At 40.6% G+C, this 26893-nt stretch overlaps 1 protein-coding gene and 1 long non-coding RNA gene across 5 annotated transcripts in view; one reads left to right on the top strand and one right to left on the bottom strand.

The window, feature by feature from the left end:
• Positions 1-22011, top strand: part of MAGI2 (membrane associated guanylate kinase, WW and PDZ domain containing 2) — a 1349206-nt gene extending 1327195 nt beyond the window's left edge. For all 3 annotated transcript variants that reach the window (XM_068550445.1, XM_068550444.1, XM_068550443.1), the window contains one exon: positions 21366-22011. In XM_068550445.1, coding sequence (XP_068406546.1) covers positions 21366-22003 — 638 coding nt within the window. In that variant the 3' untranslated portion in view covers positions 22004-22011. The remainder of the gene's footprint in view (positions 1-21365) is intronic.
• Positions 22012-22157: 146 nt separating this feature from the next.
• LOC137768819 (uncharacterized) lies at positions 22158-26847 on the bottom strand. Of its 2 annotated transcripts, XR_011074813.1 has the most exons (4): positions 26712-26847; positions 25813-25969; positions 23461-23675; positions 22158-22228 (listed from the first exon to the last, which is right to left on the bottom strand). It is a non-coding gene; the product is annotated as an uncharacterized lncRNA (long non-coding RNA). The 2 variants fall into 2 exon arrangements; XR_011074812.1 differs by lacking the exon at positions 26712-26847 and having other exon boundaries at positions 25813-26137.
• Between the last annotated feature and the right edge of the window lie 46 nt (positions 26848-26893).

The following is a 26893-nucleotide window of genomic DNA, read 5'->3' as shown; positions in this document are numbered from 1 at the left end:
AAATCCCAACCCCTGCAAAAGCACTCTGCTGAGGGTGCTGTCATCCGTAGGTGGGGCGACTCTAAGGAAGGAGGCTGGAGGTGGAAAGCCCAGCACCAGGAGACGTGGAGACCAGTTGACTTTTCAAAGCTCTTCCAGCCCAGAGGGTCCACCATCCTTTGGGTGTATTGGGCTTGGTTTTAGCTTTCGGAGGGGCTGCCTGGATCTGGAGGTTGTTGCCCCATCCAGAGGGGACCCGGCACTACAGGTCCATGGGGGGACTAATTTGCTGGCACATCCTTCCCGGCTCCCTAACCCCCATGCCAGCCCAGCCTTGGAACCCAAGGCATCTCAGGCTCCAGGGATATGACTGACACCAGCCGGGGTCCCCGAGGCCTGAGGGGACTATAGTAGGCATTTCTTTCTGTAATTTAATTTTTAGTTTATATTGGCGTATAGTTGATTTACAATGTTATGTTTGTTTTAGGTATACAGCAGCTTGATTCAGTTATACATAGATGATTATCTACTCTTTTTCGGATTCTTTTCTTATATAGGTTATTACAGAGTGTTGAGTGGAATGCCCTGTAGTATACAGTAGGTCCCTGTTGATGATCTATTTCATATATTTTAGTGTATATATGTTAATCCCAACCTCCTAATTTATCCCTGCCCGGCCCCTTTCCCCTTTGGTCACCATGAATTTGTTTTCTAAGTCTGTAAATCTGTTTCTGTTTTGTAAATTAGTTCAGTGGTATCAATTTTTAGACTCCACCTATAATTGATATCATATGATATGTCTTTCTCTGTCTGACTTACTTCACTGAGTATGATCATCTCCAGGTCCATCCATGTAGCTGCAAATGGTATTATTTCATTCTTTCTTATGGCTGAGTAATATTCCCTCATATATATATATACCACATCTTCTTTATCCATACATCTGTGAATGGACATTTTGGTTGCTTCCACGTCTTGGCTATTGTAAACAGTGCTGCGATGAACACTACGGTGCATGTGTCTTTTTGAATTATAGTTTTCTTCAGATATACACCCAGGAGTGGGATTGCCAGATCACATGGCAGTTCTATTTTCAGTTTTTTAAGGAACCACCATACTGTTCTCCATAGTGGCTGCACCAATTTACATTCCCACCAACAGTGCAAGAGGGTTCCCCTTTTTCCACACCCTCTCCAGCATTTATTGTTTGTAGACTTTTTGATGATGGCCATTCTGACAGGTGTGAGGCGATACCTCATTGTAGTTTTAATTTGCATTTCTCTAATAATGAGTGATGTTGAGCATCTTTTCATGTGCTTTTTGGCCATCTGTATGTCTTCTTTGGAGTAATGTCTATTTAGATCTTCTACCCATTTTTTTGATTGGGTTGTTTTTTGACAGCAGCATGAGCTGTTTAATTGGGTTCAAACTATAAATTTAATGGATGACACGTATATAAATATTTATATACGTGTCATTTATTATTTCATTTGATCATCACACTTCTGGGAGGGAAGCAGAGTAGATATTACTCCCTAATTCTCAATTCTCAATTTCCCTTGGGAAATTGAGGCTGGAAACGGTTAAGTTCGCACCAAGTGGCAGTGCTAGGACTCGAAGCCAGGCCTGCCCTGGCCACTCTTCTCTCTGCAAGTTGCTGACTTACTTTCCTGAAAACAACTGGGGTCACTTCCTTCTCAGCACGACCCCGAGGCTCCAGGTGACCAGCCAGCTCAGGCAAAATTCTGGAGAGGTGAAGTCTGTCCTTCCCAGCTGTGCTACAGACATTTCCACCCCCTTACTCTTCCCCATGCTTTATCTCCCTTCTCTGAAGCCCAACTCCCAGCTACTAAGAAAAAATCTATTAAACAAATCTTCCCTGACTTTCTCCTCTTCCCACCCCAAATGGGGGTTTTTGCATTTTAATGGGGGCTTTTTGAGATATCATTTCTCGTGCAGTGGTTTTCAAACTGTTCTGTTAGAGCTTCCAGGTTCCTAAGAAATGGCCAGAAGAGCCAGAAGGTGGGCCTGGGGGTGAATGCGAGAGACTTCGGACCCACCCAGCCAACCAAAGCTGTTCCATTTTTATCTGCTTTACACATTGGGCTTTCATTTAAGATTTTATTTGAAAAGAAGAATGTGTTGCTTTCTAAAACATGCTTTAAATAAATGAAGCGACATATTTCTCATGTATCCTGTAATGCAGATACTTTGCTAATTGAGACTGATCCCTGGGCATCCCCACATCCCCAGATCAATCTGGATTATCAAGATCTTACCTCGTTTAAAAAAAAAAAAAATGAGTTTCCCAATCTGTTCTCCGTGACACCCCCATGATGGGTTATACCAAGCTACTGACTCCCTTTAGCCCTCAGGGTACACAGGAAGGAACTTGTTTGTTATCTGTAGACCCTTGACTGTCTTTGTCTGTATACTGTAGTGCACCGTCTAAATAAGCTCTTTTTCTATGGGTGTCCTGATATGGAAAAGATTAGGAAGCACTAGAATAGAATAACAGTTTGGGCTTGGGCTCTGGAATTATGTAGTCAGTCATCTTGATCTCACTTACTAGCTGAGTGGTCCTGGCAAATTTCTTAATTTATCTAAGCCTCAGCTTCCTCATCTGTGAAATGCGGGTGATAGCACCATATTTCTTAGAACTGTGTGAGGATTAAAAGAGAATATATATGATATGGCATATGGCACAGGTCCTGGTACTTAGGACACACTCAGTAAATGGTAGCTCCACTGTTAATAGCCCACCTAGCGCTGAGATTTGCCCTCTCAGCCATGGAGGTAAAGTTTGCCACAGCTTTACTACTGCTGCACCTTTGATTATGCTTTCAAAAGAGTATAAATGTGAAGCATCAATAAACAAATATGGTCACAATTTTTAAAGTTATTGATATGAATAACACCTAGTTTACGTCTCTCTGAGAGGTGGAACAACAAATACATGTTTGAAGGCCATTAAGAATGCCTCCAGATTGGAAACAATGCTTCAGAAAGAGCAGAAGCCAAGTAAAAGAATTACTTTGTTCTGAATTTTTTTAAATGTACATTTTTCTTATTTGTATTTTGTTACAAAAAGCAATCACCTTAGTGATAGCTGAACAAATCCAAATGAGCCATTATGGTTTGAACACATCTTAACAAGATTTTTCTTTAGAATACCAAATGACTTCACATTACTGTCCTTTGATCTACTTTAATAATTTTTATATTTTCCTATAATATTCTGAATTAGAAGAAAATATATTTCAATACAACCATATCAGTATTCTCTAACCCAGTCAACTGTAGGTTGTAAAAGGAATGGTTTTTATAAGAAATAACACTTACCAAATCCATAGATCTCTTTGCAGAAATTTTATTCATTTAAGCAGTAAAGGAATTTATGTAAAATGTGTTTCTAATATCTAGTATGAATTTTTTATATTACCGTATATTTAGCTTTTTAATATTTTATTGAAGTATAGTTGAGTTACAATGTTGTATTACTTTCTGCTGTACAGCAAAGTGTATCAGACATTCTTTTTTTTAATACTCTTTTCTTTTTTTTTTTTTTTATTCCTAGGTATTTTATTCTTTTTGTTGCAATGGTAAATGGGAGTGTTTCCTTAATTTATCTTTCAGATTTTTCATCATTAGTGTATAGGAATGCAAGAGATTTCTCTGCATTGATTTTGTATCCTGCAACTTTACCATATTCATTAATTAGCTCTAGCAGTTTTCTGGTGGCAGTTTTAGGATTCTCTATGTATAGTATCATGTCATCCGCAAACAGTGACAGCTTTACTTCTTCTTTTCCAATTTGTATTCCTTTTATTTCTTTTTCTTCTCTGATTGCCGTGGCTAGGACTTCCAGAACTATGTTGAATAATAGTGGTGAGAGTGGACATCCTTGTCTTGTTCCTGATCTTAGAGGAAATGCTTTCAGTTTTTCACCATTGAGAATGATGTTTGCTGTGGGTTTGTCATATATGGCCTTTATTATGTTGAGGTAGGTTCCCTCTATGCCCACTTTCTGGAGAGTTTTTATCAGAAATGGGTGTTGAATTTTGTCAAAAGCTTTTTCTGCATCTATTGAGATGATCATATGGTTTTTATTCTTCAATTTGTTAATATGGTGTATCACATTGATTGATTTGCGTATATTGAAGAATCCCTGCATCCCTGGGATAAATCCCACTTGATCGTGGTGTATGATCCTTTTAATGTGTTGTTGGATTCTGTTTGCTAGAATTTTGTTGAGGATTTTTGCATCTATATTTATCAGTGATATTGGTCTGTAATTTTCTTTTTTTGTAGTGTCTTTGTCTGGTTTTGGTATCAGGGTGATGGTGGCCTCATAGAATGAGTTTGGGAGTGTTCCTTCCTCTGCAATTTTTTGGAAGAGTTTGAGAAGGATAGGTGTTAGCTCTTCTCTAAATGTTTGATAGAATTCACCTCTGAGGCCACCTGGTCCTGGACTTTTGTTTGTTGGAAGATTTTTAATCACAGTTTCAATTTCATTACTTGTGATTGGTCTGTTCATATTTTCTGTTTCTTCCTGGTTCAGTCTTGGAAGGTTATACCTTTCTAAGAATTTGTCCATTTCTTCCAGGTTGTCCATTTTATTGGCATAAAGTTGCTTGTAGTAGTCTCTTAGGATGCTTTGTATTTCTGCAGTGTCTGTTGTAACTTCTCCTTTTTCATTTCTGATTTTCTTGATTTGAGTCCTCTCCCTCTTTTTCCTGATGAGTCTGGCTAGTGGCTTATCAATTTTGTTTATCTTCTCAAAGAACCAACTTTTAGTTTTATTGATCTTTGCTATTGTTTTCTTTGTTTCTATTTCATTTATTTCTGCTCTGATCTTTATGATTTCTTTCCTTCTGCTAACTTTGGGTTTGGTTTGTTCTTCTTTCTCTAGTTTCTTTAGGTGTAAGGTTAGATTGTTTACTTGAGATTTTTCTTGTTTCTTTAGGTAGGCTTGTATAGCTATAAACTTCCCTCTTAGAACTGCTTTTGCTGCATCCCATAGGTTTTGGGTCGTCGTGTTTTCGTTGTCCTTTGTCTCTAGGTATTTTTTGATTTCCTCTTTGATTTCTTCAGTGATCTCTTGGTTATTTAGTAACGTATTGTTTAGCCTCAATGTGTTTGTCTTTTTTACGTTTTTTTCCCTGTAATTCATTTCTAATCTCATAGCGTTGTGGTCAGAAAAGATGCTTGATATGATTTCAATTTTCTTAAATTTACTGAGGCTTGATTTGTGACCCAAGATGTGATCTATCCTGGAGAATGTTCCGTGCGCACTTGAGAAGAACGTGTAATCTGCTGTTTTTGGATGGAATGTCCTATATATATCAATTAAATCTATCTGGTCTATTGTGTCATTTAAAGCTTCTGTTTCCTTATTTATTTTCCTTTTGGATGATCTGTCCATTGGTGTAAGTGAGGTGTTAAAGTCCCCCACTATTACTGTGTTACTGCCGATTTCCTCTTTTATAGCTGTTAGCAGTTGCCTTATGTATTGAGGTGCTCCTATGTTGGGTGCATATATATTTATAATTGTTATATCTTCTTCTTGGATTGATCCCTGGATCATTATGTAGTGTCCTTCCTTGTCTCTTGTAACATTCTTTATTTTAAAGTCTATTTTATCTGATATGAGTATAGCTACTCCAGCTTTCTTTTGATTTCCATTTGCATGGAGTATCTTTTTCCATCCCCTCACTTTCAGTCTGTATGTGTCCCTAGGTCTAAAGTGGGTCTCTTGTAGACAGCATATATATGGGTCTTGTTTTTGTATCCATTCAGCCAGTCTTTGTCTTTTGGTTGGGGCATTTAATCCAATCACGTTTAAGGTAGTTATCGATATGTATGTTCCTATGACCATTTTCTTAATTGTTTTGGGTTTGTTTTTGTAGGTCCTTTTCTTCTCTTGTGTTTCCCACTTAGAGAAGTTCCTTTAGCATTTGTTGTAGAGCTGGTTTGGTGGTGCTGAATTCTCTTAGCTTTTGCTTGTCTGTAAAGCTTTTGATTTCTCCATCGAATCTAAATGAGATCCTTGCCGGGTAGAGTAATCTTGGTTGTAGGTTCTTCCCTTTCATCACTTTAAGTATATCATGCCACTCCCTTCTGGCTTGCAGAGTTTCTGCTGAGAAATCAGCTGTTAACCTTATGGGAGTTCCCTTGTATGTTATTTGTCGTTTTTCCCTTGCTGCTTTCAACAATTTTTCTTTGTCTTTAATTTTTGCCACTTTGATTACTATGTGTCTCGGCGTGTTTCTCCTTGGGTTTATTCTGTATGGGACTCTCTGCGCTTCCTGGACTTGGGTGGCTATTTCCTTTCCCATGTTAGGGAAGTTTTCGACTATAATCTCTTCAAATATTTTCTCTGGTCCTTTCTCTCTCTCTTCTCCTTCTGGGACCCCTATAATGCGAATGCTGTTGCGTTGTATGTTGTCCCAGAGGTCTCTTAGGCTGTCTTCATTTCTTTTCATTCTTTTTTCTTTAGTCGGTTCCGCAGCAGTGAATTCCACCATTCTGTCTTCCAGGTCACTTATCCGTTCTTCTGCCTCCGTTATTCTGCTATTGATTCCTTCTAGTGTAGTTTTCATTTCGGTTATTGTATTGGTCATCTCTGTTTGTTTGTTCTTTAATTCTTCTAGGTCTTTGTTAATCATTTCTTGCATCTTCTCAATCTTTGCCTCCATTCTTATTCCGAGGTCCTGGATCATCTTCACTATCATTATTCTGAATTCTTTTTCTGGAAGGTTGCCTATCTCCACTTCATTTAGTTGTTTTTCTGGGGTTTTTTCTTGTTCCTTCACCTGGTACATAGCCCTCTGCCTTTTCATCTTGTCTATCTTTCTGTAACTGTGGTTTTTGGTCCATAGGCTGCAGGATTGTAGTTTTTCTTGCTTCTGCTGTCTGCCCTCTGGTGGTTGAGGCTATCTCTAATACTCTTTTCTGTTATGGTTTATTATAGGATATTGAATATAGTTCTCTGTGCTCTACAGTAGGATCTTGCTGCTTTTCCATTCTATATACATAAAAGCTTACATCTGCTCACTCCAACCTCCCACTCCACCCCTCCCCCAGTGCCCTCCCCCTTGGCAACCACCAGTCTGTTCTCTGTGTCTGTGATTCTGTTCGTTTCATAGATAGGTTTGTTTGTGTCATATTTTAGATTCTACATATAAGTGATATCATATGGTATTTGTCTTTCTCTTTATTTTTTTAAAAAAACATTTATTTATTTTTATTTATTTGCCTGCGTCGGGTCTTAGTTGTGGCACGCAGGATCTTTGTTGAGGCATGCGGGATCTTTCATTGCAGAGCGCAGGCTTCTCTGTAGTTGTGGCACATGGGCTCCAGAGTGCGCAGGCTCAGTCGTTGTGGCATGCGGGATCTTCATTGTGGAGTGTGGGCTTCTCTCTAGTTGTGGTGCGTGGGCTCCAGAGCACGCAGGCTCAGTAGTTGTGCCACTCGGGCTCTCTATTTGCGGCATGCAAGCTCTCTAGTTGTGGCACGCGGGCTCTAGAGCAAGTGGGCTCAGTAGTTGTGGCACGTGGGCTTATTTTTTTTAAAGATTTATTTATTATTTATTTATTTTTGGCTGCATTGGGTCTTAGTTGCGGCACGCAGGATCTTTGTTGTGGCACACGGGCTTCTCTAGTTGTGATGCGCAGGCTTCTCTCTAGTTGTGGCATGCGGGTTTTCTCTTCTCTGGTTGTGGCGTGCAGGCTTCAGGGCATGTGGGCTCTGTAGTTGTGGCACACGGGTTCCAGAGCACGTGGGCTCTGTAGTTTGTGGCACACAGGCTTAGTTACCCCGTGGCATGTGGGATCTTAGTTCCCTGACCAGGGATCAAATCCACGTCCCCTGCATTGGAAGGCGGATTCTTAACCACTGGACCACTAGGGAAGTCCCTGTCTTTCTCTTTCTGACTTATTTCACTTAGTATGATAATCTCTAGTTGCATCCATGTTGCTGGAAATGGCATTATTTCGTTCTTTTTTATGGCTGAGTAGTACTCCATTGTCTATATGTACCCCGTCTTCTTTATCCATTCATCTTTCAATGGACATTTTTCCATGTCTTGGCTATTGTGAATAGTGCTGCTATGAACATAGGGGTGCCTGTGTCTTTTTGAATTACAGTTTTGTCTGGATATATGCCCAGGAGTGGGATTGCAAGATCATGTGTTAATTATATTTTTAGTTTTCTGAGGAACCTCCATACTGTTTTCCATAGTGGCTACACCCACTTAAATTCCCATCAACAGTGTAGGAGGGTGCCCTTTTCTCCACATCCTCTCCAGCATTTGTTATTTGTAAAGTTTTTAATGATGTCCATTCTGACCGGTATGAGGTGGTACCTCATTGTAGTTTTGATTTGCATTTCTGTAATAATTAGTGATGATGAGCATCTTTCTGTGTGCCTATTGGCCATCTGTATTTCTTCTTTGGAAAAATGTCTGTTTAGGTCTTCTGCCCATTTTTCAATCAGGTTGTTTGTTTTTTTTTGTTATCAAGTTGTATGAGCTGTTTGTATATTTTGGAAATTAAGCCCTTGTCGGTCACATCATTTGCAAATATTTTCTCCCATTCCATGGGTTGTCTTTGCGTTTTGTTTATGGCTTCCTTTGCTGTACAAAAGCTTATACGTTTGATTAGGTCCCATTTGTTTATTTTTGCTTTTATTTCTATTGCCTTGGGAGACTAACCTAAGAAAACACTGGTACCATTTATGTCAGAGAATGTTTTGCCTATGTTCTCTTCTAGGAGTTTTATGATGTCATGTCTTATATTTAAGTCTTTAAGCCATTTTGAGTTTATTTTTGTGTATGATGTGAGGGTGTGTTCTAACTTCATCAATTTACATGCGGCCGTCCAACTTTTCCAACACCACTTGCGAAGAGACTTTTTCCCACTGTAGTATGAGTATTTTCAATTCAGTTCAGCTTCAAGGTGTGACAGTGTGAGGGATATTTTTAAAGTACATAGTATTATCCCCACCCTTAAGAAATCTAATTTCATCATTCTCTGATTCTGGCCTATATGCCCAGCATTTCCACAAATCAACACCCTAACTATGGTGACCGTCCTTCTATTCCAAGGTTCAAACACAAATAGCATTTCAGAGTCCCCATTTGGAATAACGATGGATCTACCTCTGACAGTGCCTTTGATGGGAGTTTCTGTCATACTGCCCTAGAAGAGATGAGCCCCATTTCTCAATCAAAATAGTGGATAGCAAAGGAGTCTACTGACAGTGTTTCAGCTGAGCTTGTAGAACCTCACCCAGTTCAGAAAATCATTCAACAGCCCTGCTCCTTTACCTCCCAGCTATGTAGCCTTGAACAAGGTACTTAAACTCTTTGTGCCTTTGTTTCCCCATCTGTAAAATGTGCACGTTTACAGGTGAGTAAATACATTTCAAGGGTTTAGAAGAGTGCCTGGTACCTAGGAAACACCTCAGTCCATGTTAAGTGTTGTCAATATTAGTCATTCCAGTGGTGGTAATAGTATTATTACTTTTCTGAACACACTAATCCAAAAGGCAACCACTAGACTCCAGGCCCCAGCCCTAATTGAGAGGAGAAGTGCAGGAACTCTTTTCCAGGGTTTGGGGGACCAATGAGCCGAAGCTGGAAGCCCTAAGACTCTCAGGTGAGGTGTGGGGTGGGAGACAGGCCCTCTTTCCCTGCAACAATCCCTGGCTTCCTTCCAAGGGGTCTCCCTTACCCTTCAGCATAGGATAAAGTGAACTCTTCCTTGATTTGAGTTAACATTTTCCCCTTCTGTACAAATTTTTGCTGCCGATAAGAGTCAGATGGGAAAACCAATAATGCAGATACTTATTTGCCACAGTAAGTAGTTTAATCCTAGTGGGTTACCTCTCTGGCATTGTCACTCGGGTTATATTCCATAAAATAAACAAGCTGTTGAAGCACAGTAGGTAAGGTTTTTTTAAATCTCGGGCATATGAAGTGAAAGAGAGCATTTTTATTTTTCAGTATTGCCAAGTTCCTATGAGATAATTTAAGAGGTCATATATCTTTTAACTCAGAGATAATGGTGTGTGTGTTTGTGTGTAATGTGTGTACATATATACTAATGACATGTAATTTGTAATTATGTATTAATTGGTCTATTTTCTAGGAGAGATCCAAACTGCCTAGTGCTGATAATAGCAAGGGGGAATAAACTTGATCCTAACTTGGGAAAGGGATTTGCCTCTCCCCCAATGGCACATAAGATATATAGGTTCTATATCTATATATCTTATCTGAACATTCACTGCCATGTTGATTCATGATTCCCCCGGGCTGAAGCTCCTTTAAGCAAAGTCATTATGTCATTATGGCTGATAAGATTACAAAGGGAAAGAACATCTGTTAAGTCAGATGGACTTGGATCTGGAACTTCTCTTTACTGCATCCCAGGAGCCACCAATGAAAGCTGAAAACTCTTCCCAATGTACTTCCTGTCACTGGAGTCCTCCGTCTGCTCTCCTCCCCCAAACTTCTTTCTCTCCTCTCCCACTTCAGATAGGCATTATCATTTCACCACCATCCTTCCTCTGAAGGCATTTGGTTTCAAATCTTCCATTTCTATTTGTGAAATAGATTTATTTGTTCATCAAATATACACTGAGCATGTATCGTTGTGTCAACCACTATGCTAGGTATTAAGTCCACTGCGATAAACAAGACCAGTATGGTCACTGCCCTCATGAAACTTAAAATCTACTAGTTGAGACTGATGTTAATCAAATGAGGAAGCAACTGTGTAATTCCAAATTCTAAGCACTATGAGGAAATAAAGACAAGATGCTGTTGAGGAAAGCAGAGTATCTACTGTGGGTTGGGGTTCTCTGGGGTGATATTTAAGGGTGCTAAAAAATGAAAAAGAACCCACCATGTGAACCGCCGTGGGGAGAAACTTCTGGGCAGAGGAGTCAGCAATGAAGTACGTCCCAGAATAGAGAATGAGCTTGTCCTTTGAATAACTGCACCAAGACCAGTGTGGATGGGGAACAGGAGACAGACATAAATCTAGGGAGGTTGGCAGGGGCCAGATCATGCAGGCTTTTGTGGGTCATGTTAATCATTTTGGATTTTACTGTAAGAGCGGTGAGAATCCACCAAAAGTTTTAAGCAAAGGAATGGCATGATCAAATTTATGTCTCAAAGAGATTGTTGTGGATGCTGCATGGAGAACCACCAGAGGCAGGCAAGAGTGGTAAAGAGAAGAGTGGGTTAAGTGGTAGGAGACCACGTGAGAAACAAGAGTTTGGCAGGCCCATCCCTTGGGTGTCGTAACTAGGTTAGTTGTCCTGGGCTCCGAACTCAGGGGAGGGTATGTGGCTTACAATATACTGCACTTAACTTCTGCTGTCTGAACAACATGGAAATTCAGATTTGAATTTCCTTTCTTTACCAGTATCCCCAAGGGTTTACAAAATATGTCCACGCTGTGGCCCTTTATTTTTTTTTAAAAATTATTTATTTATTTATTTTTGGCTGTGTTGGGTCTTCGTTTCTGCGTGAGGGCTTTCTCTAGTTGCGGCAAGCGGGGGCCACTCCTCATCGCAGTGTGCGGGCCTCTCACTATCGCGGCCTCTCTTGTTGCGGGGCACAGGCTCCAGATACGCGGGCTCAGCAGTTGTGGCTCACGGGCTCAGCCGCTCCGTGGCACGTGGGATCTTCCCAGACCAGGGCTCGAACCCGTGTCCCCTGCACTAGCAGGCAGACCCTCAACCACTGCGCCACCAGGGAAGCCCTGTGGCCTTCTTTTAAGTGTGATTATCTCAGGTGGCCCACATGGGTTGCATTCTTCCAAGACTGCCCTGTATCTTGAACTAGGATGGTGAAAGTGAAGGGGAACATGAGTTGACAGAATCCATGTGTATTTGAAAATGAGACTAATAAGGCTTGCAGGTGGATTGTATTTGTGAGGGGAGAGAGAGAGAAAGGAATCAAAGATGACTCCAAGTGATGGTTGTGCCATTCACCAAGATGGGAAAAATAAGGAAAGAGTGCAGAATGGACTTGGGAAGAAAAGATTTGCTTTTGGGGCTTGTTAAATTGAAGATGCCAATGAATGGTCTGAGCAGAGATACCAAGTAGGCAGATGGATATATCAGCACAGAGCCCATAGCACAGAGCTCGGCAGAAGCATTTGGGAGTAGTTGTTGTAAAGAAGCACCATAAGTAGATGAGAACACTTGGGAGAGACTGTGAAGAATGCCAACAGTTAGAGGCCAGGTAAAAGAAGGGTAATCTATAACGTAAACTGAGAAGGACCAGCCAGAGGGGTGGGAAAAAGAGCAGGAGAAAGGCGTGTCATAGAAGTCTGGAGTCCAGCTCGTTTCTAGGAGCAGTCAGCTGTGAGAAATGTGGTGAGATGAAGCATCTAGATGATACCACGAGGTGTCCTCTGGATTTGACAGCAGAAAGATCATGGGTGACCTTGAAGAGAACAGTTCCACTCAGGTGAGGATGAGAGGGCAGACAGAGGAAGCCAACTTGGAATAAAAAGCTTTTTCCTTTCTGATTGCAGCCATTGGGCCTGGGGATGTTTTTTGGACAAAGAGGCTCCAGAAATCCCAGCAGGCACATATGGCCCGTTATGTCTTTCGAGGATGCGTCTCTGTTATTTCTAATTCTAGTTAGAACATCTCCAACGGGAAGGGTGTGTGAAGCTCGTCCTCCTAGGCAAGGACTCTGAAGTGAACACGATCGCATGCTTTAGCCAGTGGCCAGGCCAGGTTCAAGAAGAAAAAAGGGGGCAGGGGCATGGGCGACGGCCAAAATAAGGTTTCAAGGAATCAGAACTGAACGTGGTTAATTCTTCTGGTTATTGTGTGTCAAAATTCCATGAAAACTAGAGTTTGAAATGTTACAGAAGGCCTCCCCCTGGCCCCCACAGTCCATGTCACCTAGACAGGCAGGTGAAAGGTGAGGAAGGGGCTGCCTGCCGTCTGCCCTTGGTGCTTCATGGAGCTTTGCAGGCTCGTGCCTGGTGCGGACACCATGTGTCTCGTAGTGAACTGGAGAATTCTTGCCCAGAAAACTGAAAACTGTGGAACCACATATATAAATGTCCATCCTGAGATCACTTTAGGATCTAGTTCATTTTAATTTTAGACTAATATTCTTAATCAGTAGTGGCTTGAAACGTTTTAACTTTCAGTTTCTCCCACTAAGTATTTAATGATCTACAAACAAACGCTTGCAAAATTTGTTTATAATAAAAGGGATTCTTTTGTATTTTGAATAATTTCACCTTCTGGTTTACCGTTATAAGTAAGACGTCCACAAGTAAATGCTAAACACTCTGGTCAGTGCTGGGATCTAGTTCCCGTTGGCCTCCTCAGTGGCCACTGAGCATGTCCATTTCACTGCTTAGATCCTATTTGCAAGGTGACATCTTAGGACAATTTTCTCAATAAAAAGAGTCAAGAAACCCAGCATTTTACTCCTGGCTGACCCATTTTGTAATCTTGGTCAAGTTACTTAACCTCTCTCTGCTTCGAGTCCTCCTTCAGGAAATGGTGTGAATAATATCAACCTCCCTATGTCCCAGGAGTGATTTGAGGCCAGCTACTTGTCTCTGCCATGTGTGACATCATGGTGGGGGAAAAGAGCTTTTAAAATGTGAAATATTATTAGCCTGGTGCAAGTCAGAGGTTATCACTGCAAAAGGCCTCTACAGAGGCCTTTTGAAGACTTCTTTTTAACCCTTTCAGGCAGTATCTTCCTATATGGGTGGAGTTGCCACCTTCTATCATTTATTTCATTTTAAAGCTCTAACCCAGGCAGAAGCAGAACATACTTGAGTTTTCATTGAAAACATTTGCATTTGAAGATTTCAGAATACTCCTGGAGGTAACCAAGGATACCAGAGATAGAGCAAAACCACACTTGGAATCATAGCATATGGGAACGGCTGATTTACTGCACTTATTCAGAACTTCATCTGCATGTATGCTAGTTCATACGGCCAGACCATTAGTAGACAGCCACTGAGGCACAGAAGAAAAATCTGGCTCAACTATGCGTGAAAAATCATCATAACTCTCCCGTTGCAAGGTGCTTTTCCCTTCGGAAGTGCATGCCTCACCTCTGTGGGTAAACATTCTATCTCTACCTTATAAAGGGAGAAATTGAGGCTCAGAGAGATCGAGTGGTAAATGCCAGAGGCAGGAGTAAGTTCCAGGTCTTCTGATGCTTTTCTAGGATTTTTCACTAAGTGAACATGATAATGGATATCAGTCTATGGAAAGAAGGAAGAGAACATTGTGCACTAAATACTCCATTCAAATTTCACAGCAAAGGAGAAACTATTTTTTAGTATCTGATATGCTATGTGTGGCCGGAATTACTGGAACTATCTGTCCTCTTCCTCTCCTTATCTCTTTATAAATTGGCGTCAAGGGTAACAGATAAGAATCCTCTACTTTTAAACAAAGTAGACCCTTAACATTCATAGACCGAGTTTCTAACACATGTCAAAGGGGCAGGAATTTGAATCACATGCTGGTGTGTAGGACTGAATCTCTTAGCTAGCGAGGGAGCCTCGCTGCCATGTGGCATTCAGATATCAATGTGGCTTCTTTGTTCCTCACTCATGGCCATACAGCAGTTCCATGGAAAACAATTACGCTCTAGAGTAATATTCCAAAGTTGGAGGATTTCCAAAGGCCTTGGGACATATTCCTTATAAATATTAAGGGGTCACTATATTGGATTTCTCTGCTTTAATTTTGCTTTAGTGGCCAGAACCTCAGGGGCAATGTTAGTGCTCAGAGCAGTAACTAAACTCATCTCAGATTCCTAACATATCTGTCCTCCTCCTACTTTGCTTCTGACTGGTGGTTGCTTAAAAAAAAACAAAAAAAAAACAAAAACAAAACGAGTTCTCATTTTTATCGTTCTAACTTGTATGTGTTTTGTTGTAAATAGTCTGAAATCCTTTCTTAGAGAGATCTTAAATCCCAAATAAATGTTGAAACTAGGCTTCCTAGAAAGAGTCATCTCTCTTAGTCCCAGGCCTACTATAATGTCAGAACTACTAAAGAGAATTAAGAACAATGATTTCTTAAAAGACAAGACAATAATGAATGTTCTTATTTAATTTTTTATTAAAGTATTTTTTATTGAAGTATTTTATTTTCACTTTATTTTTTTAATTGAAGTATAGTTGATTTACAATATCATGTTAGTTTCAGGTGTACAGCACAGTGATTCAGTTCTACATACATACATATATTCTTCAGATTCTCTTCCTCCATAGGCCATCACAAAATACTGAGTATAGTTCCCTATGCTACACAGTAGGTCCTTGTTGTTTGTCTATTTTATATATAGGAGAGTGTATATATTAATCCCAACCTCCTAATTTATCCTTCCCCTCACTCCCCTTTTACCTTTGGTAACCGTAAGTTTGTTTTTTATGTCTGTGAATCTCTTTCTGTTTAGAAACTGAGCTCATTTGTATCTTTTTTATTGTTTTTTTTAAGATTCCACATATAATCGACATTATATGATATTTATCTTTCTGTCTGACTTCACTTAGTATGATAATCTCTAGGTCCATCCATTTGCTGCAGATAACATTTCTTTGTTTAATGGCTGAGTAATATTCCATATACACCACATCTTCTTCATCCTTTCATCTGATGATGGACACTTACGTTGTTTCCATGCCTTGGCTATCGTAAATAGTGCTGCAATGACCACTGGGGTGCATGTATCTTTTGGAATTATGGTTTTCTCTAGATATTCGCCTAGGAGTGGGATTGCCGGATGATATGGTAGCTCTATTTTTAGTTTTTTCAATGGGACCTTCATACTCTTCTCCATAGTGGCTGTACCAATTTACATTCCCACCAACAGAGTAGGAGGATTCCCTTTTCTCCACACCCTCTCCAACATTTATTGCTTGTAGACTTTTTGATGATGGCCATTCTGACCAGTGTGAGGTGATACCTCATTGTAGTTTTCAATTGCATTTCTCTAATAGTTAGCGATGTTGAGCATCTTTTCATGTGCTTATTGGCCATCTGTATGTCTTCTTTGGAGAGATGTCTATTTAGATATTCTGCCCATTTTTTGATTGGGTTGTTTGGTTTTTTAATATTGAACTATACGAGAGCTCTTTGTATGTTTTGGAAATTAATCCCTTGTTGGCTGTATCACTTTCAAATGTTTTCTCCCATTCCATAGCTAGTCTTTTTGTTTTGTTTATAGTTTCCTTTGCTATGCAAAAGCTTTGAAGTTTCATTAGGTCCCATTTGTTTATTTTTGTTTTTATTTCCATTATTCTAGGAGACAGATCCAAAAAGATAAGTGTCATGATTTATGTTGAAGAGTGTCCTGCCTATGTTTTCCTCTAGAAGTTTTATAGTATCCAGTCTTACATTTAGGTCTTTAATTCATTTTGAATTTATTTTTGTGTATGGTGTTTGTTAGAGAATGTTCTAATTTCATTCTTTTATTGGGTTGGCTAAGAATTTCGTTTGGATTTTTCTGTAAGACTAATTAGGTAATTAATTAGGTAATAATTCTGTAAGATTATGGAAAAACCCAAACATACATTTTGGCCAATGCAATACATGTAGCTGACCAGTTTTCCCAGCTCCACTTATTGAAGAGACTGTCTTTTCTCCATTGTATATTCTTGCCTCCTTTGTCATAGATTAATTGATTATAGCTGCATGGGTTTATTTCTGGGCTTTCTATCCTGTTCCATTGATCTATGTGTCTGTTTTTGTGCCAGTATCATACTGTTTTGACTACTGTAGCTTTGTAGTATAGTCTGAAGTCAGGGAGCCTGATTCCTCCAGCTTGGTTTTTTTTTTTTTCTTCTCAAGATTGCTTTGACTGTTTGGGGTCTTTTGTGTTTCCATACAACTTTAAAAATTTTTTGTTCTAGTTCTGTGAAAAATGCCATTGCTAATTTGATAGGGATTGCACTGAATCTGTAGATTGCCTTGGGTAGTATAGTCATTTGGACAATGTTGATTCTTCCAATCCAAGAACACGGTGTATCTTTCCATCTGTTTGGGTCATCTTCAATTTCTTTCATCAGTGTCTTACAGTTTTCAGAGTACAGGTCTTTTGCCTCCTTAGGTTTATTCCTAGGTATTTTATTCTTTTTGATGAAGTGGTTAAGTGGGATTGTTTCCTTAGTTTCTCTTTCTGATCTTTCACTGTTAATGCATAGAAATGCAACAGATTTCTGTGTATTAATTTTGTACCTTGCAACTTTACCAAATACATTGATGAGCTCCAGTAGTTTTCTGGTAGCATCTTTAGGATTTTCTAGGTATTATAGTATCATGTCATCTGCAAACAGTGACAGTTTTACTCTTTTCCAATTTGGATCCCCTTTATTTCTTTTTCTTCTCTGATAGCCGTGGCTAGGACTTGTAAAACTATGTTGAATAAAAGCGGTGAGAGTGGACATCGTTGTCTTGTTCCTGATCTTACAGGAAATGCTTTCAGTTTTTCACCATTGAGAATGATGTTTGCTGTGTGTCTGTAAATGGCCTTTATTATGTTGAGGTAGGTTCCCTCTATGCCCAGTTTCTGGAGAGTTTTTTAATCATAAATGGATGTTGAATTTTATCAAAAGCTTTTTTCTGCATCTGTTGAGATGATCATCTGGTTTTTCTTCTTCAATTTGTTAATGTGGTGTATCACACTGATTGATTCATGGGTATTGAAAAATCCTTGTATCCCTGGGATAAATCCCACTTGATCATGGTGTATGATCCTTTTAATGTGTCGTTGAATTCAGTTTGCGGATTTTGTTGAGGATTTTTACGTCTATGCTCATCAGTGCTATTGGCCTACGATTTCCTTTTTTTTGTGGAATCTTTTGTCTGATTTTGGTATTAGGGTGATGGCTGCCTCATAGAATGGGTTTGGGAAGTGTTCCTTGCTCTGCAATTCTCTGAAATAGTTTCAGAAGGATAGGTGTTACCTCTTCTCCAAATGTTGGGTAGAATTCGCCTGTGTAGCCATCTGGTCCTGGACTTTTGTTTGTTGGGAGTTCTTTAATCACAGATTCAATTTCAGTACTTTTAATTGGTCTGTTCATATTTTCTATTTCTTCCTGGTTCAGTCTTGGGAGAGTGTACCTACCTTTCTAAGAATTTGTCCATTTCTTCCAGGTTGTCCATTTTATTGGCATGTAGTTGCTTCTAGTAGTCTCTTAGGATGCCTTTGTATTTCTGCGGTGTCCGTTGTTAACTTCTCCATTTTCATTTCTAATTTTATTGATTTGGGTCCTATCCTTTTTCTTGATGAGTCCGGCTAAAGGTTTATCAATTTTGTTTATCTTTTCAAAGAACCAGCTTTTAGTTTTATTGATCTTTGCTACTGTTTCCTTCATTTCTTTTTCATTTATTTCTGATCTGATCTTTATGATTTCTTTCCTTCTACTAACTCTGGGTTTTGTTTGTTCTTCTTTCTCTAGTTGCTTTAGGTGTAAGGTTAGGTTGTTTGGGATTTTTCATGTTTCTTGAGGTAAGATTGTATTGCTGCAAACTTCCCTCCTAGAACTGCTTTTGCTGTCTCCCATAGGTTTTGGGTCATTTTCATTTGTCTAGGTATTTTTTGATTGCCTCTTTGATTTCTTCAGTGATCCACTGGTTATTTAGTAGCAGATTGTTTATCCTCCATGTATTTGTGTTTTTTGCATTTTTTTTCTTCAAGTTAATTTCTAAACTCATAGTCTTGTGGTTGGAAAAGATGCTTCGTTTGATTTCAATTTTCTTAAACTTATCAAGACTTTCTTTGTGGCCCAACATGTGATCTACTCTGGAGAATGTTGCATGTGCACTTGAGAAGAATGTATGTTCTGCTCCTTTAGCATGGAATGTTCTTTAAGTATCAATTTAGTTCATCTGGTCTAATATGTCATTTAAGGCCTGCGTTTCCTTATTGATTTTCTGTCTGGATGATCTATTGATTTAAGTGGGGTGTTAAAATCCCCCACTATTATTGTGTTACTGTCAATTTCTCCTTCTATGTCTGTTAACATTTGTTGTATATATTGAGGTGCTCCTATATTGGGTGCATGAATATTTACAATTGTTGTATCTTCTTCTTGGATCGATCCCTTGATCATTATGTAGTTTCCTTCCTTGGCTCTTGTAACAGTCTTTATTTTAAAGATGATATAGCAGTCTGTATGTATACATGGTTGTTTAAGTTGCTGATCTCTTAATTTCAAGTGCATTTCAAGTATGCTGCATTCGTGCTCTCCTCGTCTCACACTTACTGATTTTGATATCATATTTGTGTGTGGATGATTTCCTGCCTTTATCAGTGAGCTTTCCCATTTCATACTTTTTTTGTTTCTAGTTGTGGCCTTGTCTTTTCCACTTAAAGAATTTCCTTTAGCATTTGTTGTAGAGCTGGTTTGGTGGTTGGTGCTGAATTCTCTTAGCTTTTGCTTGTCTGTAAAGCTTTTAATTTCTCCATTGAATCTGAATGAGGTCCTTGCTGGGTAATCTTGGTTGTAGATTTTTCCCTTTCATCACTTTAAATATGCCCTGCCACTCCCTTCTGGCCTGCAGAGTTTCTGCTGAAAAATCAGCTGCTGATCTTATGGGGGTTCCCTTGTATGTAATTTTTTGCTTTTCCCTTGTTGCTTTTAATATTTCCTCTTTGCTCTGTGTCTCAGTGTGTTCCTCCTTGGGTTAGTCCTGTATGGGACTCGCTGCGCTTCCTGGACTTGGGTGACTGTTGTCTGTCTGCTGGGTGGGGCCGTGTTCCCACCCTGTTGGTTGTTTGGCCTGAGGCGTCCCAGTGCTGGAGCCTACAGAATGTTTGGGGGACCAGGTCTTGGTGCCAAGGGCCCAAAATCTCTGCCTCCAGCCAGAGTTCACATAGGTCCCTGCTATGTCCATCACCAGCTTTTATGACCCCAGAAAGAGCCACAGCTGCCCCCACCTTTGCAGGCGGCTCTCCAAGACCAGCAGGTAGGTCTGGCCCGAGCTCCTATGGAGTTACTCCTTTTGCCCTGGGTCCCGTTGCATACAATACCTTGTGTGCACACTCCAAGAGTGGAGTCTCTGTTTCCCCCAGGACTGTGGGGCTCCTGCACTCAAGCCCTGCTGGTCTTCAAAGGCAAATACTCTGGGGGCTCCACCTCCCCACGTCAGACCTCTAGGCTGGGGAGCCTGGCATGGGGCTCAGAGCTCTCTCGCTGGTGGGAGAACTTTTGTGATATGATCACTCTCCAGTTTGTGGGTCACCCACCTGGGTCATATGGGATTTGATTATATCACGAGTGCACCCCTCCTACCATCTCTTGGTTTCTTCTTATGTCTTTGGATGCAGAATATCGTTTTTTTGGTAGATTCCAGTCTTTTTTTTATCAATGGTTGTTTAGCAGTTAGTTAGTTAGTTGTGATTTTGGCATGCTTGTGAGAGGAGGTGAGCTCAAGGTCCTTTTACTCTGCCATCTTGTCTCCAACCAACCTCAGGTTCTTGCAGAATAAAATAATTTGTGTTTTAACCATAAAGTTTGAACATCTAATAGGCAGCTTCATATTACCTGTTTGAATCTTGGAACACAAATTTGACAATATAACCTCAAAGGAAAGTTGGAGAGATATATATATGGGAAAGAGCTCCTAAAGGGTGTCCATCCAGGAAGTCAAAGTTTCTGCAAAACTTTCTAACACCTGCAGGCAAAACCTCACAAAAGCGTTCCTCCTTCTGCACCAGCCTGTTCCGGCCGCCCACCTCTGTCCCTGAACGGAATAATGAACCTTTTTATAGATGAATTTATCCAAATTCTGTAGCTGGTGGTAGCTAAGAATTATGTCTTGAGTGACACCTAATGTTTGAGAAAGTTAGTTACTCCCCCAACCATTTTCCGAATTACCTGGGTGCCTGTTAAAAATGCAGAGAAATTCTTTGGCCCTATCCTACTGGAATCTCTGGGTCTGACCACTGAGGAATCTGTATTTTTCACAGCTGTCCCAGGTGATTCACATGTATCCCTGAGTTTGAGAACCACTGATTCAGGTGCTCCCAAGTCAGATATCCACACAGGGCTGGCAGACCTGATGACACTGCAGCAAGTTAGAAGGGGCCAAGGCAAAGGGATGGGTTAGGCCTGAGCTTTGTAACCACTTTCCTGAACACCCAAAGAGGGAAGGGGTGGCGTAAAGAGGATGGGGAACATAGAATCCCGAGGGATAAGGTCAGCTGCCCTCCTGGCAGTGAGGGTGGGGGGTGGCAGTGGCCTTGGGACCTCGAGAGGAGTGGCCCCTGGCCGCCTGCTCTCACTCCCAATGTGGAGGGAGGTGGTGGGAGTGTGAAAAGCATGTGCTGCACGGCTCTAATGCCTGTGCTTCCTGCCCCACAGACGATTCCAGCTCCTGGAGTTCTCCCGCTGCCGCCTCCCCAGGTCTGCCGGAAGTAGGCGTCTCCCTCGAGGACATCCTCTCTCCATTCTCTCCATCACATCCAGCCCCACCATCCGACCCTAACAACCAGATAAGCCCAGACCCAACTTGGGATATCAAAAGGGAACACGACGTTAGGAAACCAAAGGAGCTTTCAGCCGGCAGCCAGAAGAAGCAGCGCCTCGGGGAGCAGAGTGAGCTTTCGGCAAGCCCGCAGAGGGCCGTGCAGCCGAGGCTCGCGGAGGTGCCTGGTGGCCAGGGGCAGCCTGAGGCCAGCAGGCCCTCCTCAGAGGCCAGGGCACCCGGGCCCACAGCAGTGGACGCAGCGCGGGCCAGCAGCAAGGAGGGGCTGCATGCCACAGTGGGCCCCGAGCTTGGCCGGTGCGAAGGCCCTGGAGTGGCACCTGCGTTTGTGGGCCCAGGCCACGGCAGGGGTGTGCAGGAGGCTGAGGGCAGGGCAGGCACACGTGCGGGGCCCAGGCCCCCGGGGGGAACCCCTGCGCGCAAGGCTGCTGTCGCGCCAGGGCCCTGGAAGGTGCCAGGCTCCGACAAGCTGCCGGGCATCCTCAAACCCGGCGCCTCGGCTGCAGGCAGATGAGCCCACTGCCCCGCCTCAATACCTGCAGGTCGTTCTTCTTAGGTTCCGTCTCACGGTGTTTTAATTTATTTTCACTGTCAGTCACATGCATAAATCCACGAGGCACCAAGGCTTGGGAGCACCGATGTGAAGTCCCACGTGTCCAACAAGCATGGTCCATACGGCATCCACGGCAGACCTAAACTGATCCTAAAGCTCCCCGTTCCACTGCGGGGGCTTTGGCAGCTATGGAAGAACCAAAATAACGTGAAGAACATCACAGAGAGTGCAGTGTAGCTTTAGTAAAACAAACAAGAAAGAAAAAAAATTCCCCCACTGCATGAAGGATTTGGATGTCATCCAAACTTTATATCGAGAAACATATCAAGAAACTGGACAAGTTAAGAGCAATCACAAACTGGAATATCGCCTTAAAAATCAAACTGCACGGAGCAAGCTGAAACTGAGACAAGATTATATCTTTTAATTGATCTGAAGAGTTGTAAATAAATTGTTCTGGACATATCTAGACAGGGGTTAAAAGGTTTCTTTGAAACATTCAGAACTGTTCGCCCATGACATGTTTCCATGGCTCACTTGTGGCACCATCACCAGTTTTAGCAGCAATGTCCCCTGCATACTGCAGGATGAATTAGAAATCTAGTGAATTCATTGGTGTGATGCCATTTTTACTGCCATTTCTGTAATCACGTTTCTGTGCATTTTCAGTGGTAGAAAATAAAAGGTTTTAAAAATTGTATCCTAGGGAACAGTCTGCCATAAGTCAAAATTTTGCAGTTTAGCTCATAGATCTATCTTAATTGGTTTTCATCTAAAATATGAATTTTGTAACTAAAGGCCCACAATTTGTTAAATTGAGATTGGCAACGCTGCAGTTCCTTTATGAGAGAAGGCCTTCCTGTTGTCTCAGAGTTAGCAGCTTCTTAGACAGAAATGTTACATTTCACTCACTTTGCTGTCTTTTAAAAAATCCTCTTTCCATTACTTCATTTTCACTTTGATTGATAGAGCAGAGGCAAAGTATTTCTCCTATATTTCTCAGATTACAATGAATCTCTCCCTAATATTAAAAAATCATTAGTATGACCCATTTATTTTCATTAAAGAAACATGGATCTCTTTAGCATTTCTTTCTATTTATCTTTCTTATTATTTCTCCTTTTATTTCCATTTGGTTTGCTTTTTTGTCTAGATCTTTCTGTTTATCTTCCTCGTCCATGGTTGATACCCTAGTAAAATTCTAAGGATTGCCTTTCTTCTCTGCTGTTTTGATCTTTCTTTGTAAAATTTTACCTTCAGTTAATTATCCATGCATTCTTCTTATTTGTAGCTGCACATATTAAAAGGCAAATATTTCAGAGGGCAGTTTCTCTTTAATATGACCTGAATGAATGAGGCGTCATCCTTCCCATATTCTGCCCTTTACAGGAGTTCAAATGCAAATAAATAAGCCTTACCTCCCTGCCCCTGAAGTCAAATAAGTAAAACAGGGAGATCAGGTCCTGTCACACGCGGTCACACGTAACAGCTTCCGTGGGTTGACGCTTTCCCTCTCTTTGTAATTGTAGTACCCTGAGCACCAGCTGTTTAATTTCCATCAAGCATAGGTGTAGTTTAGTTGTTTGACAAGAGGAGAATATGGTTGAAAGCCTCAAGTGAAGAGTCTTGCAGCCTGTAAAAGCAATTTCCAAAAATGAAACCTAGTCATCATAAACTAAAGCACAAACACATGTAGCAGTTTACAGTACTTTTGGTTTAATCTCAATTACTCTCTTTCTCCCCTGGACTACAAATCCAGTATAGTTTGCCATTAATTTATTGAATCTGGTTTTGGACAATGCTTCTGTAGTGTAGCTGCACGTCCCGGTACTGTATCCTCTGACCTTTATTTTCCATGTGTTACAAAAGGATAAAAAAAATTGAGATTACGCTTGCATAAACTCTAATTTGCACAGTTCACAGCTACTACTTGTGCAGTAATTGCTTTATGCAGCTGTAATCCATAACCTGTGAAGACAGCACATCATCTAAACCCCATTCCAAATAATATTTCTGTGTAGTGTTAGCTGTGAATTTACCCTGTACAGCTGTATCTCTATAAATATAATTACATGTATTAATAGTCACAGAAAGACTGTAAGTGAGCAACTATTTTTATGAAACGCACCACTATGGATAAATTAACTTTTACAGAAATCTTGTTTACTGTATGATATTCTAAAACACTGTCAAATAAAATATATATCCAAAACTATTTTCTTTTTCCAACTATATAGGCTGTGTGTTGTCGACTGAAAAAAAAAAAAAAAAGCACAATGTGAGAGTTGTGAGTTAAGTTTTATTTGGGGCAAAATGAGGACTGTAGCCCAGGAGACAGCATTTCAGAGAGCTCTGAGAAACTGCTCCAAAGAGGTAGGGGGAGAGGTCAGTATTATATAAGATTTTAGCAAAGGGGTGGGGGGGTATGTGCAGTCAGGCACACATTTTCACAGAGGCTTGCTGCTAGTCACGGGGAGCACATGTCACCATTAATGATTTTAGTGCTTTTCTAGATATGAGGAGATGCAAGATTTGGACTCATAAAATATTTTCCTGAAAATATCTATCTATCTGAAGACCTGTTCTGCCAGAGCACAGAGTGCTCATTCCTGATCTCCACCCTGGCCTCCATTCAGGGGGTGTTGAAGGTCAGTAACTACAGTGGCTAGTGACCTAATCCTTGTAGAGGCAGATGGCAAGTGCCAGGTTTTAGTTGGCAGGGCCCCCTCATGGTCATAAATTCAACCATGGTTTGGGAGGCATTTCATGACCATTTCGTCCCATGGTGCTAGGAATGCTCATTCCTAAGTCAGGCGAGGATTTCATTGATAGGCCACTCGGTGTGCTATTACTGGACTAGGCCTTATTAATAGTAGTCAAAAGTCTCTGGACCACCTGTCTTACTAGTCTGTTATAGTCCAGGAAAAGAAAATTCCCTCTTGTTGCTTCTTCCCATATCTAGAGTTACACTATTAAAATCATTGATCTCATATAGAACTATATATGTGGTCAACTGCTTCAAGTCACCTAGTCACCATTTTATCCGAGGTTCAGTCACACATTTGATAATGCAGGAAACAACAATTTTGTAAAACAGGCAATATATAAATAACATAGCTAGCAGTATTAGTAAGGTCATAAGTAAGAATTTAAGTCGAGAACTTCCATTAGTCATATCCCCAGGCTGTCTGACTTAGTTTGTTCTGTACCAATCCTTGCCTTTAAGGGAAATCATATACTGGCATTGTCCATAAGGCGCCCAGCCCAATTTCCTAGTGTTACTAGGCTGGTTATCCTTAGTATGGTTTAATTGTACCCAACACAGGGAGCCTTTAAACTTAAATGACCATAGCCTAGTGTTAACCACATAAATCCATCCCATAATTTTGGGAGGTTATATTCTTTGGCTGAAATTTTGCCTGTTGCTCTGATTGAACTTAAGTAACTTTAAAAGGAAATTCATACTTATGGCCAGGGTCAGAGCAGGTATTATTAATTGCCCAGGTGAGGGGATCCATCTAGTAATATCAATAGTGTCCTAAACAGAACTATAATTTCCTTCTTTTAGAATAAATTTCCTAAGAGCCAACCAATCAGAGCCTTGGACAGGAGAAATCCACCAAGGTAACCCAGAAGTATGAGACACAGGTCACAAACCCAACAATTGGATTGAATTTTATAACAAGCATAGGATCACGCCCATGATAGAAAAACATTTGATTCTTACACAAAGGTCCAAGGAGTCAAGAAAACACAATAAATGATCTTACGGGTCAGGTGCAGCATCTTAGGTCAGCTGTCTACTTCCAATGTTGTCTTCTTCTCATCCTGGTATGAGTGTAGTTTCTCCTCTCTTTGAGCGTTGTTTCAAGGTGATTTTGACATCAGCAGCCCTCTCTATAGACCAGTCCAGTGCAGGGGCCCTTTCTATGTGAAAATATTAATCCAAGAGTCAATTCCCTTCAGTTTTGCTGTGCATGAGCTAGTGCAGAGTACCTGGATAAGGGTCTTTCCATCTAGGCTGGAGATGGTCCTTTAAAAGATGTCTTTTTCCAGTACACATAATGACCTGGTTACAGGTCTTGGGACATCTGATCTTCATCCAAAGATAGATAAGCTTCAGAAACAGACTTAAGAGTGTCCTATTAATGACTCAGTTAAATTTAATATAACAGCAAGGAACTGAGAAGTCAGTCTTAGGCAGTAAATGCAGACCTCAACAAAACTAGAATTTAATATTCACTGAAACATAACTTTTTCTAAAATTACCCTTATTTCTACCAAATATAGCCAAATTAAGACCAATTTGTAAAGTAAGTCTAGTCTCAATAAACTTGGCCTGATGATTTATATAAATGTAATTGATCATATAGGCTTTTCTTTTTTTAAAAAAATGGCTTTGCTAGAACTTTTATAAGGAGTCTCAGATTGAACTTTTAAAAGGCCTCTCCGGGCTACGAAGGTCACGCCAACAGCTTGTCACAGACGTTGTCTTACAGATTTAGGTGAATTCCTCCTTTTTCATGGTCCCCCAAATACCTTGAGATTCCTCCACCTGTTAGGAGGTGTCCTTCCTAATTTATCTGATAAAGCTCCTGGGAACCTACGCATTTCCAATCTCTGGAGGGATCAGATAGAGAGGCAAGATAAATGTTTCAATTCTGCTTACCAAGGTATAATTTACCAAATTGCTATAAGTCATAATTAGCTTGAGGAGAAGGGTTTCCTTATATCTGGAAAACACAGATTAAAACCAATTATTTCTCAGACAGAAACCATAAAAATTATAGCCATAGTCACCAGTTCACTCAGTCCTACTGTTAACAGTTTTATGAAGCCATCAGGTTTCCC

This window comes from Eschrichtius robustus, chromosome 8 (genome assembly GCF_028021215.1).
Source record: "Eschrichtius robustus isolate mEscRob2 chromosome 8, mEscRob2.pri, whole genome shotgun sequence".
In the NCBI taxonomy this organism is placed as follows: Eukaryota; Metazoa; Chordata; class Mammalia; order Artiodactyla; family Eschrichtiidae; genus Eschrichtius; species Eschrichtius robustus.
This window is presented reverse-complemented; position numbering and strand designations above follow the sequence as displayed.